We start from the raw sequence: 13,292 nt of genomic DNA, 5'->3' as shown, positions 1-13,292 counted from the left end.
TTGACAGGTAATAGCCCTAATCCAGTTGATATGGGATTATATAATGGAAACTACATATTACAAGGGGAATAGCGGAACTCGATGATACCGACGAGACCGTAGTCGAGTTGGTTCGACTAGATCACCCGGCGACTTGGCTTCTGTAGGCTCCGACTTCGTAAGCTGTGGTGGTTGTGTTGGCGGTGAGATTCGATGCCTTAGGTCCTCCCGGGGGTCCCTTTTATACCGCGGGTCAATTGGTCTCCAAATAGAACTCGGAGACATCGGACCCCACACGATACAGTAACACCCGGTTCTGTCCGAGTAGGACTCCTTGCATCTGTGGACTCCGTTTCTGTTATGCTATGAATTTCCTTAACGTGTACAGGAAACATCTGTATACGCGCAGGTATACCATATCGGTATACATCATATATCCAAAGGTAGAGGGTATACATTATCCGTAACCCTGACACAATGTTAGATATCGTGTAGAAAACTATTACCCTTTATATTTGAAGGCCTATTTGAAAGAGCTTTTAAATTCTAAGAAACAACTGGTGTGAATATAGCTTATAGAATCTAAAGAGGTAAAACGAGTTTATTTTCTAATTCTATAACTACAATTTTGTAAAATCTAGATAAAAAGAAGGCTAGATTGTTTGGGAGGACTAGAGATTTTGAGAGTAGCTACAGGCCAAAATCTCCCCCCATAACCTTTGAAGTGAACATTGAGTACCTCGTAAAACCCTATGCTTGTAAAAATTAATGAAGAATTGCGATAAACATAAAGGGTGATGTTTACTTAATAACTTAAAATGATGGATTTGACTACAGATAAGCAGCAGCACTATCTTTTTTAGAATAATTGCGAAAAGGAGTACAAGAAACTTCTCAGGACCTGAATTTTATAAAATCCCGTTGCTTTGTCTGAAGCGAGAGCAAGTTGGGGGAATTTTATAGCGAGCCGTTGGGATTTGGGGAGATTGCCATCCAATCATCTCATTTGTTTAATCCGTTGCTGATCACACGAGGATCTCGCAAAAGAAGAAAAATATTGCTGAAAAGATTTTGGGATGCGACCTCTGAATGAGGCCATAGAGCTTGAGGGGAGCCCATGTGCCAGTGCTACCGATAAAAATACGAAAGCAGTGGACAAATAATCTATTACTCCCTCCGTCTCGTAATATAACAGCTGGGATGAAACATTTCATAGTATAATAAATCTGAACATATCTTTTGTCTAGATTCGTTGTACGATGAAACATCTCATCCTATCGTAGGTGGCTATATAATGGGACGAAGAGAGTAATATATAATTATTTATGTTTATGTTTTGAATTAATTAGTAGAGATTTTTCCCAATCACATAAGAACGCATGACGCTTGCCACCACGGTCAAGGATTAGGCATTGTTCGGTTCAAAGGATACCCTAAGGATATCTCAAGTTCTTTGGAATAAACACTATTTATGTATTCGGTTCGTAGAATTCAAAGGAAAATTTCTCATAGGAACACTATGTTAATCCTCCAAAATATACCGATTCCATAGAAATGAAACATCCAATCCATCATCTTTTATTCAGCTCATTGAAGGAAAAATTCATGTGTTCCAATCATTTATTTTGCACGTACATTCCTATCTCATTTTTAGTTTTTCCTATTCTTGGTGATTAGGAAATTCTGTGAACCAAAAAGGCCCTTAATTTAGGACTTATGGCTGCTTTGAAACGGAATGTAGAGAAAACGTAGGATTATGGGAATAGAAAAACAAACATACAGGAATATGAGAGAATTGAATCATAAAATACATTAATTTTGCTAGATTAACATAGGAATAAAAAGAAAATGGGAATTCTAGAAGGAGAACGATACTCTTATTTCTTGAGCAAATTTTCCACCCCTTAGCCTTGGCAATTGGTCACAAAATGGCAGATTGATAACCTTGTGCTATATGAAATTTACCTCGGTCTTATGCGATGGGAAGAGAAAAAAGAAGTCCAAGGACTCTTATGGAACAGAGGATTTTTGTAGGGATTTTGAATTATTTCAATCCTGTGAAAAAATAACTTTATGCCCATTTGGAACAAAGAAATTACTCTCCTAATTTTTGCAATGGATTTATTTATTTCACAAGAATTTTAGAGGATTTCTAACCAGAGGTCCAATCACACGGAGAACTTGGCCCAAATTTCCTTACTCTTTCCTTGGAACCATCCAAACAACATATTACAATCATTTCTATGTTTTACGAACCTTAAGGAATCAATAGACCATGGCATTTTAATATTTCATCCTCTATATTCATGTGTTTTTACAATCATGCGTTTTAAAGGAGCCCTGGATGATCTATTTTTCTCATGTACTTTTCCTATGAAATCAATTGTGTATTTTCCTCTCTCTACTTTTCCTTTGGTATTTTATTTTATTCCAAATGTATGTACTCAATTTCTTTGGAATTAGAACTATCCGTTTTCCCTTTAAAAAAAACCCTCCAATCCAAGGGAGGCCTTAACTGTTATTGATAAGCATGTATATAATTAATTGTGGAAAAGACAGTAACCGAATGAAGAAAGAAAAAGAGGCGACCAAGAAAACATTTAAATTCTACAAATTGAGTGGCAAATCATAAAATGTCGATGTTTTTGGTCCTGTGCACTCGACTGTCACCTTAATGAAGAGCTCTCATTAGCTCAAGTATAAATGGAGTAGAATAAATCCTGAAAAACGAATCTGAAAGGGGTGCCGTACGTAGCATAGTGATTCGTACACAAGGTGCACTATTGACGACGACATATGTCAGGAGGCGTTCTTAAGTCGCTCATCTACTTTGCATGGTATGTATAAATCTTCTGCGGCTCTGAACGGTATAATAATTGATCCGAAGAAACTAAATTCCCCCTTTTTTTTCTTGCAAAATAATATGACTTTTTTCCTCACAAAATAAAAATACTAATCTTTTCAGCATTTTCTTTACCATAATATTATACATCAAGGGAAAAAAAACAACATTTGCACTATCTTAAAAGCTAAAAGAAGTCACTCTCCTTCCATCCTCTGTGAAAAGTAATCACCGTCCCTCCCTAATTATACGTGTCTAACCTGTTAACTTATGAACTCCTACCCTATTTCTAATTATATGGACCTGACTGATACAAAATATCATGTAACTAAGTATAGTAGTACTACATGAAAACAAAGGTGGCAATTTTAAGGTCTTTTTTTTTCTGTCAATGGGGGAATTTTCAGATACATCTGTTTCTGGTGCACGGAGCAGTATATGCACCGGGGTCCCACCAAAGGTAAGCGTCACATTCCATTTGCAGCAGCAAGGAGGTGAGCCGTGGGGCCGACACGTGGGGCCCACGGGAGATCTCGCCCCCACACAAAAATAGGGGAGGGAATCTCGCGACGGCGATGGATCACGACCGTCGGATCGCAGACGCCACGGTGATCCAATCCGCTCCATGCACCCCCGGTGTTGTACCCCCTGCTTTTTCAAGGCCAAGCAAGTCATTGCCACATGTGCCAAAACTTACATGTTCATTGATGAAAACTGAGAGGATACGGATATATAATGCTCCTATCATATCAGTTTTCATATCTTTTAAGTTAATACGTCAACGAATATGACTAGCTCAGATACGGAAAAATTACGAATTATATCGAATACAAATAATGATCGAAAATGATACGAAAATAAATATTTCTCTAAACATGAAAACCACATAAATTTATAATAGAGACAAATACCATCATACATAATTAGCTCGTTCTATGTAAAAAGTTTTATTGTGGACTAAACAATGCCAATCAAGATCAATACGTACAACGTTACCGGTATAAATGCATGTTTAAGTGATATTTTAACATATAATATTATTTGTAAAAATATTTAAAAGTTTAAATAATATTAATAGTATGAGCCAGTGTTGTGAGCTAGATATTGGCTACTATTAAAATCTAAAGATTAGATTGAAGGTTTAGAGTTAGGAAGAAATGGAATATGTTTCATACCTTCAACGGATATCCGAATAATAATGTTCATAGGATATCTGTTTTATTACATGTATCCGTCAAAAACTCCAATACCATATTCATATACGAAGAAAATACTCGTATTCATATCCATACCAGGATTATTATTATTTTTTTACAATTACACAGAAGACACATATGCGCGTGCACCACTGCATACACACATCATTCACATACACGTGCATACGCCCCTAACACAACTCAAAGAAGCAGATATAGGTAAAAATATATAGGCGGGTAAATTCCTAGCCTTACTAAAATCCTATTAAATACGCATAGATGTAATATTTACGGGCACTAGGATTTAAATCTTGACGGGTGAAGTCATGCACCCATGACTGTACAATATCATATGCATCATCGGTGCTTTATGGTCCACTACATATTAAGTGTTAATGTAGAGTCCAAATTTAAAATTTTATTATAGGCAGATAGAAGAAGACTTCCTTAGACCCAAGCACATGCTCCATTCTTTTGTCTCTGAACATGCCAGTTGACCTCTAATCGAGTATTGTAGAGTAAGTGCACGATTGCACGAATGATATCCAGACATGCTAATATTCTCGTAATCACAATTTTGAAACTTGAGTACAAGATCTTATAATTATATTCATGACCTCTTTTTTTTTCTTCCCCAACATTATTGCTTAGTCTAATTGTCACCATTAAATCTCAACCCAAAAATACTATCTATAAGTGGCATCATTCATTGCCAGAGAAAACTTGCCTATCATGAGTTTCATAACGGTTGTCATCACCATGAGCCAATACCATTACGAAGTTGTGCTCATACTCATAGAGTTTCTATAGAGATTTTGAAGCATTATAAGAACACAAAAAATTTCAACCTGCTGTGCTAGGACAATATAGTGCCTTGGCAAGGTTTGCCCGGCACGGGCAAAAGGTTAAAAAAGATAGGGAAATGTTTTATTAAGGTTATTAAAAAAGCTATATTTGTGCCAAATTCTCTTTAATATTCAGATTAGATAGTACATGCAAAGACTGAGTATATTTGTGCCGAATATCACTTTCATAATAATATGATTATATTCCTTATTTGGATATTTTTAAAGAATTTCAATCATATGGGAACTTTTTCGTATTTGTTCCTTTGGAACAAAGGGATGACCCCATAAAATCATATAAAATTAGTATAGATTGTCCCAATCTCTATCTCAACTATTATAAAATTGAATATGTTTTCGTCAAAATTTTGGTACGTCATCCGTATTTGAGTTGGTTCTATGTCACCCGTATCCAATTCAACGTGACTCCAAATTCCAAAATAACTAATACACCACCTTCCCTTCCCTACCCAACCCAACCCAACCCAACCGACCCACACCATCCTGTCACCCTGTTCCACACGCTTCCACTTGGCGCTGGCGCCCCTTCCCGATTGATGTCTTTTTTCTCTTTTTTTTTTCTTTTTTTCATTTTTGTTTTCTCCCAATCATATTGTCCTCTCCCTCTCCTTCCAATATCCTTTCTTTTCTCCTCCTTTTCTCTTTTATCCTCATTTTTTCTCTTCTAAACTTCTCTCCTTATAATATTTCCCATTTGAAGGTGTACATAATATTTTCCATTTGAAATTATTATTAAGGTGTATATGCTGTAAGTTTGTTACTTTGTAAATTTTTTCCACCTACAGGTAAAAAACTTTCACTAACTGAATAATCAAAAATTCAATATTTTATCGGTGACGTATAATAGAATAATAGACACGCGCCAACTTATGGAATAGCCACCTGGTCGATTTGTGAGGCGACGTGAAGGTGTACATAAGAGATTCTTCGTGTGATGACAAATGAAGCGAGTGCAAACCGGGTTCAATACTATATAATATCGGACTTTGTTTTGCTATTATTTTATTTGTCTTGTTACGGATAGTTGTCTGAATTGGTAGAGTTTTTATCAATCGTGAAAATTATCTTAGCATGTTAACATGCAATTTTGTTAGTCCATAATAATTTTGAAGAATTTCTATCCAACCTCGTAGGAATCTCTATGTATTTTGATGTGACGCCTTAGGCTTCATCAATCCATCGCACAGTTGAATTCTATATTTTCTCTATTCGCGTATTTTTAAAATCCCGTGTTATAAAAGAAAAGCCTATCTAGTTTTATAAGTAATTAATGGAAATTAATTAACAGTAGTAGTATCCAAGAGCAATCTTTCGTAACCACGTCGATGCCAATACAATAACCATCATCATCATCATCATTATCCGTGTGTACTACCTCACGACCCAATGGCTGCCAGCAGATATGTCAGCACCGATTGCATGAAATGATCATCATGATGATGATGCGTATCTTGAATTTCCCTCCCTTTTCTTTTCTGCCGCCAGAACAGCAAATAAATCACAACTTATTTTTAAAAAAGAAAAAAAATAAAGCAGAAAAGAAAAATAAAGCAATTGAGCTAGTAGCATGAACTTCCTCGGTCCCATAATAATTAGTTCTGGATTGTTTAGCCTATACTAAGGTTAAGGTTAAAAGAAATCACTACAATATTCTTTATTAAATAATATATAATTGGGCGTGTGATGGTGGGGGAGGGTAGAATGAATAAAAATTTAAAATAAAAATAGTTAATGTGATGAGTAGTAATTTAAAATAATTATGAGTTTTAGATAATTTTTATTATATATTAAAATAATAAGTATTATGTAACGCATGAAGTATATTATGAAATGGCACGTAGCATAGTGGTTGCAGTGATCTGAGTAGCACCTCAAGGTCTTGAGTTAAAATCTTCATAAGAGATTATTTTAAGTTGGGTTATTTGAGAGCTAAGTTTCCTAATTAATAAGCTAAGTTTATAATCTTTTTTTAAAATATATATATATATGGTTGGATATAGAGAACTGATAAAAAATACTCTTCAATATCAAAACAGGAAGTACAGTAGTCGGAGAGGGTAGAGGAGAGGAGGATTCCCAGCCCCGACAACCAAATCCAGAGGAAAGCATTTCCCCGGCCCCACCACACACCCGCGGGTCCCACCGCACGCGCGCGGGCCCCACCTACCCCTCGTCTCCCTCCTCCTCTTCTCTTTCTCTTCTTCTTCTCTCGTCGTCGCGTCGCGCGCGGGCGGCGAGGCGAGGGCGTCGCGATTCCTCCTCTTTCAAATACTCCCACGGCGAGGACCGCGGCGAGGGCGCGCGGGCCATTGCTGCTGCTTCTTCTGCTGCTGCGTGTGTGTGGGTGAGACCTGAGAGGATGGGAGCGGAGGCGGTGAGGGTGCTGGTGGTGGACGACTCGCCGGTGGACAGGCGGGTCGTGGAGCTGCTTCTCCGGGCGCACTGCGGCGGCGGCGGCGGCGCCGCCGCCGGCGAGGCGGCTCCGTTCCACGGTGAGCGCTACCGTCTCTTTTGGTTCTTTGCTCCTTTGCTCGCCTCGCCGCCGACGCATGATCGTTTGCTGGCTTTTCCTCGATCCTCCAGTCACCGCCGTGGACAGCGGCAAGAAGGCGATGGAGCTGCTCGGCCGGCGGCGGGGGGACCGGGACCACCTCACCCCATCCTCTCCGGCGGCGGCGGCGGCGGCCAACGTACGTCACCCATCACCATACACTGCATTGCAGATGAGCCATTTGATTTTTCATCACCTGATATAGGAGTGTTCATCAATTCTGAACGAACTCGGTCTCTCTCACCCCCTCCTCTGACACAAAGTCTAACTCGCTCTGTTCTTTCTCTGTTCCTCGGAGAGAAATTTAATCCCTTCACTAATCATCACTAGCAGAGCAACAGTGCGGTAGTTTGAATGTCTGATGAGTTCTTTGATGAAACTCATGTTGCCGTACAGTGCAAAATGCCTACGTAGTGCCACATCAAATTGGAGATGAATCTTTTGTCATTTCTTTTTTACCCTTTTCGATTTAGTCTGAAACTAGAGAGATGAAAATGAGAATGGACAAATCTTTGCAGGATCAAGCGATCGACATCGTGCTGACCGACTACTGCATGCCGGAGATGACAGGATACGATCTTCTCAAAGCCATCAAGGTTGAGCGATGAAGAGCATGTGAAACTTCTTCAAAGATTCTCTTTTCTGTTTCTGTTTTTGTCAGTTCAAATGTAAATTTGAGCATCTGAATTTCTGAATCTACTCAGGCGTTGGGGTCGCCGAATCCGATCCCGGTGGTGGTCATGTCGTCGGAGAATGAGCCCCAGAGGATCAGCAGGTGAAGTTCTTGGCACCCATTCTTTCTCCTCTTCTTTGCAAAACCATCATCAATCAACTCGTTTGCAAAGCTGAAGATACTGTTTTTGTTTTTGTATATTGATGAAAGTTGCTTTTGCAACTGTGGCTTCTCTCCGAAAGCCAAGATTTGCACAGCTTTTCAGATTCAAAAGTCGGATTTGTGTGTGTGTGCATCACCACTAACGCTAACATGTATGTCCTCTTTTGGTTAAAGCAGATGCTTGACAGCCGGTGCCGAGGATTTCATCCTTAAGCCTCTCAAGATGAACGATGTCCAGCGCCTCCGGAAATGCTCCGGCGCCACCAGGCCGAAGTCCGCCGTCGCCGGAGACGATGACCGGTGCTGCAACACGGCCAAGAAGGCGGCGGCGGCGGCCGCAGCCACACCGGAGCAGCAGCAGCAGCAGCAGAGATCGTCGCACCTGGCAGGACTAGCCATGGCATGATCCCTTTTCTTCTCAAATGCATATCAAATTAACCTTTTGATCAAACATGTCATACGACGATATACCTCATACTACCTCATACTACCTAGATACCAAGAGGTACCAAATTTATAATAGAAAAAGTGGTACATCATGATACCTCCTCAAGTAACGTAAAATTGCTCTAATTATATATGCTGCGGTGATCATTGGTTAATTTGTGGATTTTTGTTTTCTTGTTTTTTGGTTTTTGCAGGTGATGAATGCATCCAGCTTCGAGGTGTCGCACTACTTCCAGCTCATCTTCAAGCTCATCCTGCTCGCCTACGCCGTGCTGTGCCTCAGCCAGCTCCTGCACAGATGGTCCAATGGCAGCAGCCTCCTCTCCCTGTGGTGCGCATGAATTCAAGAAATTAAATCAAATCGACGATCCAGAAGGCTGGATTGATTAATTTCCCATTATCGATGAAAAAAATTGAAAAAAAAAGAGAGATGGATGAAGACTCAGTGGCATAGCGTGGATTTATCCGAAACTGAAACCTCTTCATCAAGCAAGAGTGCAGCTAAGGTGGACTAATTGGATGCATGATGATCTCCATCCCAGCTAAGCATGGGGGTTCTTAATTAATTCAGCTATAATATAATTTTCAACAGCCATGCATGCAGCAGCAGCTAAGATGTGATCTTTCTAGGGGTAGATTTGTTACTTATTTGTTCTTAAATTCTCAAGAGGATTCTAACCAGGTTATTAATTATTTTCAGAGGTTTTTAAGTGGTACTATACTACTACTGCTACTTAGATTATTTTGCTGAGAGAGAAAAGAGTAGCAGTACAGTAGCACCACAATTTGCTCATTTGTATAAAGGGGAACGCATGATTTGAGTGGGCATCTGGTGTCGTTTTTAATCCTGATCTCGATTTGATACGCTGATGCAACTGTCCGGAGAAGCTTCTGCTTCTCTCTCTCTCCCAAGATGTGTTTTTTTTTTCTTCTTTTTTTTCGCTCTCTTTCTCTCTGGGTGGGTGGACGTAGACGTCCACCTGCTCTGCACCTCACGCTGAATGAGTTGACCGGATCTCCCGTATTATATATCGTAATCTTGTTAAATGTTAAGGGAGAAAGGAGAACAGTGTATGGTGATCATCTTTGATTGCAAGTTGTTTTTGCCCATCAGTTGCTGTGTAGTTTACTGTGAAGCATTTTTTAGAACAATATGAAATGGTTCGATAAATATAGTTCACCCAGAATGGCCACCGGCTCGGGCCTGAAAAAGAATGAAAAAAAAGGAGAGATGATATTTGCACTCTCATCCTCCTAACTGCATAGGAAATATGGAAGGATAGGAACATAGAGCGTTTCGTCGTAGAGAGCTCTCAGCAGCAACCCCTTATCGAAAATCAAGAAGAGGCTATAACCTTGACCTTAACACGATCGGGCTGTGTTCTTTTTCCCATTTTCTCAACCCAACTCCCTTGTTTTTCACGCGTACACTTTTCAAACTGCTAAACGGTGTGATTTATGCAAAAACTTTCTATATGAAAGTTGTTTTAAAAAATCATATTAATCTATTTTTCAAATAAAAATTAGTTAATACTTAATTAATCATGTAATAATATGAGTTTCATTTTGCGTGCCGGGAGGAGGTCCCGAACACAGCCCTAAAGACTGTTAGAGTTGATACTTCAATTTTTTCCATGTTACAGTTCTTCCATGCCTGGACATCTCGATTTACTCATGCTTTATTCAATGAAATTGATACACTCTAAGTGTCGATTCGTTAGAAAAATAGTTCACCTAAAGCAACATGATGAATTGATCATCTTCTGTATGAGGAAATATATTAAGGTGTTTTCCTCTAAAAAAAGGAATACTTCCTTTGTTCCTAAATATATGCATTTCTAAAATTCAAATTTTGTATACAATATAAGTATTTCTGGGATACTAATTTCAAACCAATTTAAAATATAACCAATTAGATGATTGAAAGGGATTTTTCCTTTATCTTTAATATCTCTACCACACCTAAAAGAGGGAGTCGCCCTCCTCCCCCTCCCCCACTTCCTCTTAAAATCTCTTTCCTCCCGTAAAAACCATCCACCTTGAAAAACTGATTTCTAAAATAAAAAGTATAAAGAAGCAAGAGTAAATTGCATCCACAGTACAGCAATTTAGTAGGTGGGTGTAATATAGTATAAGAATTTAAGAATTGAAGTTCCAAGTACAACAACTTGACAAGTGAGTGCGTTCCAATATGAGAACTTGGTAATTTAGTATTTTGGTGCAATAACTTGGTTAAACATGTGTTGTTTTGGTTTAATGAGTGCTAGGTAAGTTTTTTTCAGGATGTTAATATGTCATCACATAGCAATCCTACATATATTACTTTAAAATATTTAGTTTAATCTTTAATAATTACATTGTGCATCCAATTTGCCCACCGGTATAGATTTTTTTTCTTCAACTTCTCAAATCTCAATCGAAATATAATATTTTTTCTACAAAGTAAAGTTAATTAACTTTTAGTTATTAGAATAAAAATTTAAATATACTTATACAAATCCACAGCCACGCTAGTATATTGTTAAAATAAAATGTTAATATGTATGACTAAAATTCTCGAAATAATTAAGTTATTGTATCACTTTCTTAACTTATTGTACCAAAATTGCACCAACTTACAAGTTCTTACACTCGTACACTCACTTATAAAATTCTTACATTAAATTGCACCCACTTACCATTGTTACACTAGCATGTTTATTTCTCATATTCTTACACTAAATTACACTCACCTACCAAGTTGATACACCGTGAATGCAATTTACTAAAAAAAAAAACAAATACCCACCCTATCCAAATCCTTCCACTGAACTAAATAAAAAAAATTGTTTCAACGCACGAGCCTATAACTATAACTAGTTTAATTTGTTTGATAACCTAGAAATCCCCGTATTTAGAAATTGAGAGTAGATTGGTATCAATGAAATTATTTTATCATAATTTACTCGTGGCATGTTTATATAATTTGCGTGATATCTTTACTAAACATTATATGATCAGACTGCGCACCCATTCTATCATGTTTTTACGACAGGAGCCAGAAAAAACAACACAACTGTAATTGGAGGTTGATACCAGAGTGACCACCACAATACAAATGTACAGAGACCTAGCCAGTGTACCTTGCAGTGATTTCTAACCTGCAAAAAAAGATGCCAAGCACCATGTGTGACACACAAGAGGTGGAGTCAATGAGAATGATACAGAGAGCCCTGCTGCTGTTGCTGATGCATACACAATGGAAGCCAGTGCAATTGCATGGGATGCCAAGTATATCCGGTATTCAGATAATTTCAGAGTACGTTTGCTTTCAAGTTTGAACAGAGCAAGTGATAGATTTTGCACAGGATGAACAATAAGAGAGGGATAACATGGGCAGCCTGGACAAAGTAGTACATTCGGAGTTAAAACAGCAAATCAAAGCAAGCAGGTCCGGCAGAGGCCCCTGCCTGCAAAGTCTGCAGCTGCAAGATCTTCATACTGCTATTTAAGCTCTCATTCGCGCCAGCCGGCCACACTGTTTTGCTTCAGTCTTTTACTACATCATCAGTTAGCCCAGGATTCCATGGTGGGGGTATAATTATTACTCGCTCCGTTCCGAAATAAGTTCACCTTCAATCTCTTTTGATTATCTCAAAATAAGTTTATTTTTCAAATAAATCATTGCAACGGAGTTTGAAAAAGTCTAGAACAAATATATTAAAAATAGATAAAGTGGAGAACAATTGTATGGTTTTTTTTTAACAATTGTATGGTTTTTTTTTTCGAGGAACTGTATTATATTAGGGGGTGTTTGGGAGAAAGTTAGTCCCTCTCTTCAAAAAATAAGTCTCTAAAATAAGTCTATCTCCCAAACACCCCTTTAGTATGTATCGAAGAGGTGAAAAATAAACTTATTTTAAGTTCGAGAGAGTAGATCGGAGTGGTACTGTGTGCATAACTGCAGACACTATGTGGTAGTAATTGTGGGAGCAGTGGTTAATTAGGTAAAAGCAAAACTGTAGTAGTGTGATCAGGATTCAGGCCGCAGCTAATTAAAGAGATGCTACAGTATTTATAAACACACGGTCCCTTTTCTTTGTAGGTGCCACTGTTTCAGAGCCGATCTTGTGATCGCTGACGTTGTCAGAGATTAGAATCGTCCTAGATTTTCTTTATTATTTTCTTTTTGAAAGAGATATAGAGATAACTGTTCTTGCTATTGTAGCTATCTTTTTCTCAGAGATAAGATTAGATTGCTGTACATGATTCGTCCCCGAACTAATGGCGAGAAAGAAAAAGAAAACATACTCCCTCCCTCCGTTTCATATTATAAGTCATTTGACTTTTTTTCTTATTCAAACTTTGTCTCCGTTTCATATTATAAGTCATTTGACTTTTTTTCTTATTCAAACTTTGTTAAGGCTGACCAAGCTAATAGAAAAAATAATAACATTAAAAATATTAAATTAGATTCATTCAATTTTGATAATATGTTTGTTTTCTTTTGAAAATATTACTATATTTTTCTATAAACATAGTCAAACTTAAAAAAGTTTAATTAGAAAGAAAATCAAACGACTTATAGTATGAATCA

General features: G+C 38.0%; 1 protein-coding gene across 1 annotated transcript; it reads left to right on the top strand.

The window, feature by feature from the left end:
• The first annotated feature begins 7,107 nt into the window (after positions 1-7,107).
• Positions 7,108-9,828, top strand: LOC4329677 (two-component response regulator ORR2-like). Its single transcript, NM_001401876.1, has 6 exons — positions 7,108-7,375; positions 7,467-7,573; positions 7,953-8,030; positions 8,139-8,209; positions 8,447-8,669; positions 8,911-9,828. The coding sequence occupies exons 1-6, from the start codon at positions 7,243-7,245 to the stop codon at positions 9,055-9,057; spliced, it is 759 nt and encodes a 252-aa protein (NP_001388805.1). The 5' UTR covers positions 7,108-7,242; the 3' UTR covers positions 9,058-9,828.
• The last annotated feature ends 3,464 nt before the right edge of the window (positions 9,829-13,292 follow it).

Source organism: Oryza sativa, chromosome 2, assembly GCF_034140825.1.
Source record: "Oryza sativa Japonica Group chromosome 2, ASM3414082v1".
In the NCBI taxonomy this organism is placed as follows: Eukaryota; Viridiplantae; Streptophyta; class Magnoliopsida; order Poales; family Poaceae; genus Oryza; species Oryza sativa.
The sequence above is the reverse complement of the archived record's forward strand: the minus strand, read 5'-3'. Positions and strand labels throughout refer to the sequence as shown.

Coding starts and splice junctions, on each gene's coding strand:
- LOC4329677 (NM_001401876.1), top strand. CDS start 7,243: ATGGGAGCGGAGGCGGTGAGGGTGCTGGTGGTGGACGACTCGCCGGTG. Junction 7,574..7,952: donor CGGCGGCGGCGGCGGCCAAC/GTACGTCACCCA, acceptor AAATCTTTGCAG/GATCAAGCGATCGACATCGT. Junction 8,031..8,138: donor ATCTTCTCAAAGCCATCAAG/GTTGAGCGATGA, acceptor GAATCTACTCAG/GCGTTGGGGTCGCCGAATCC.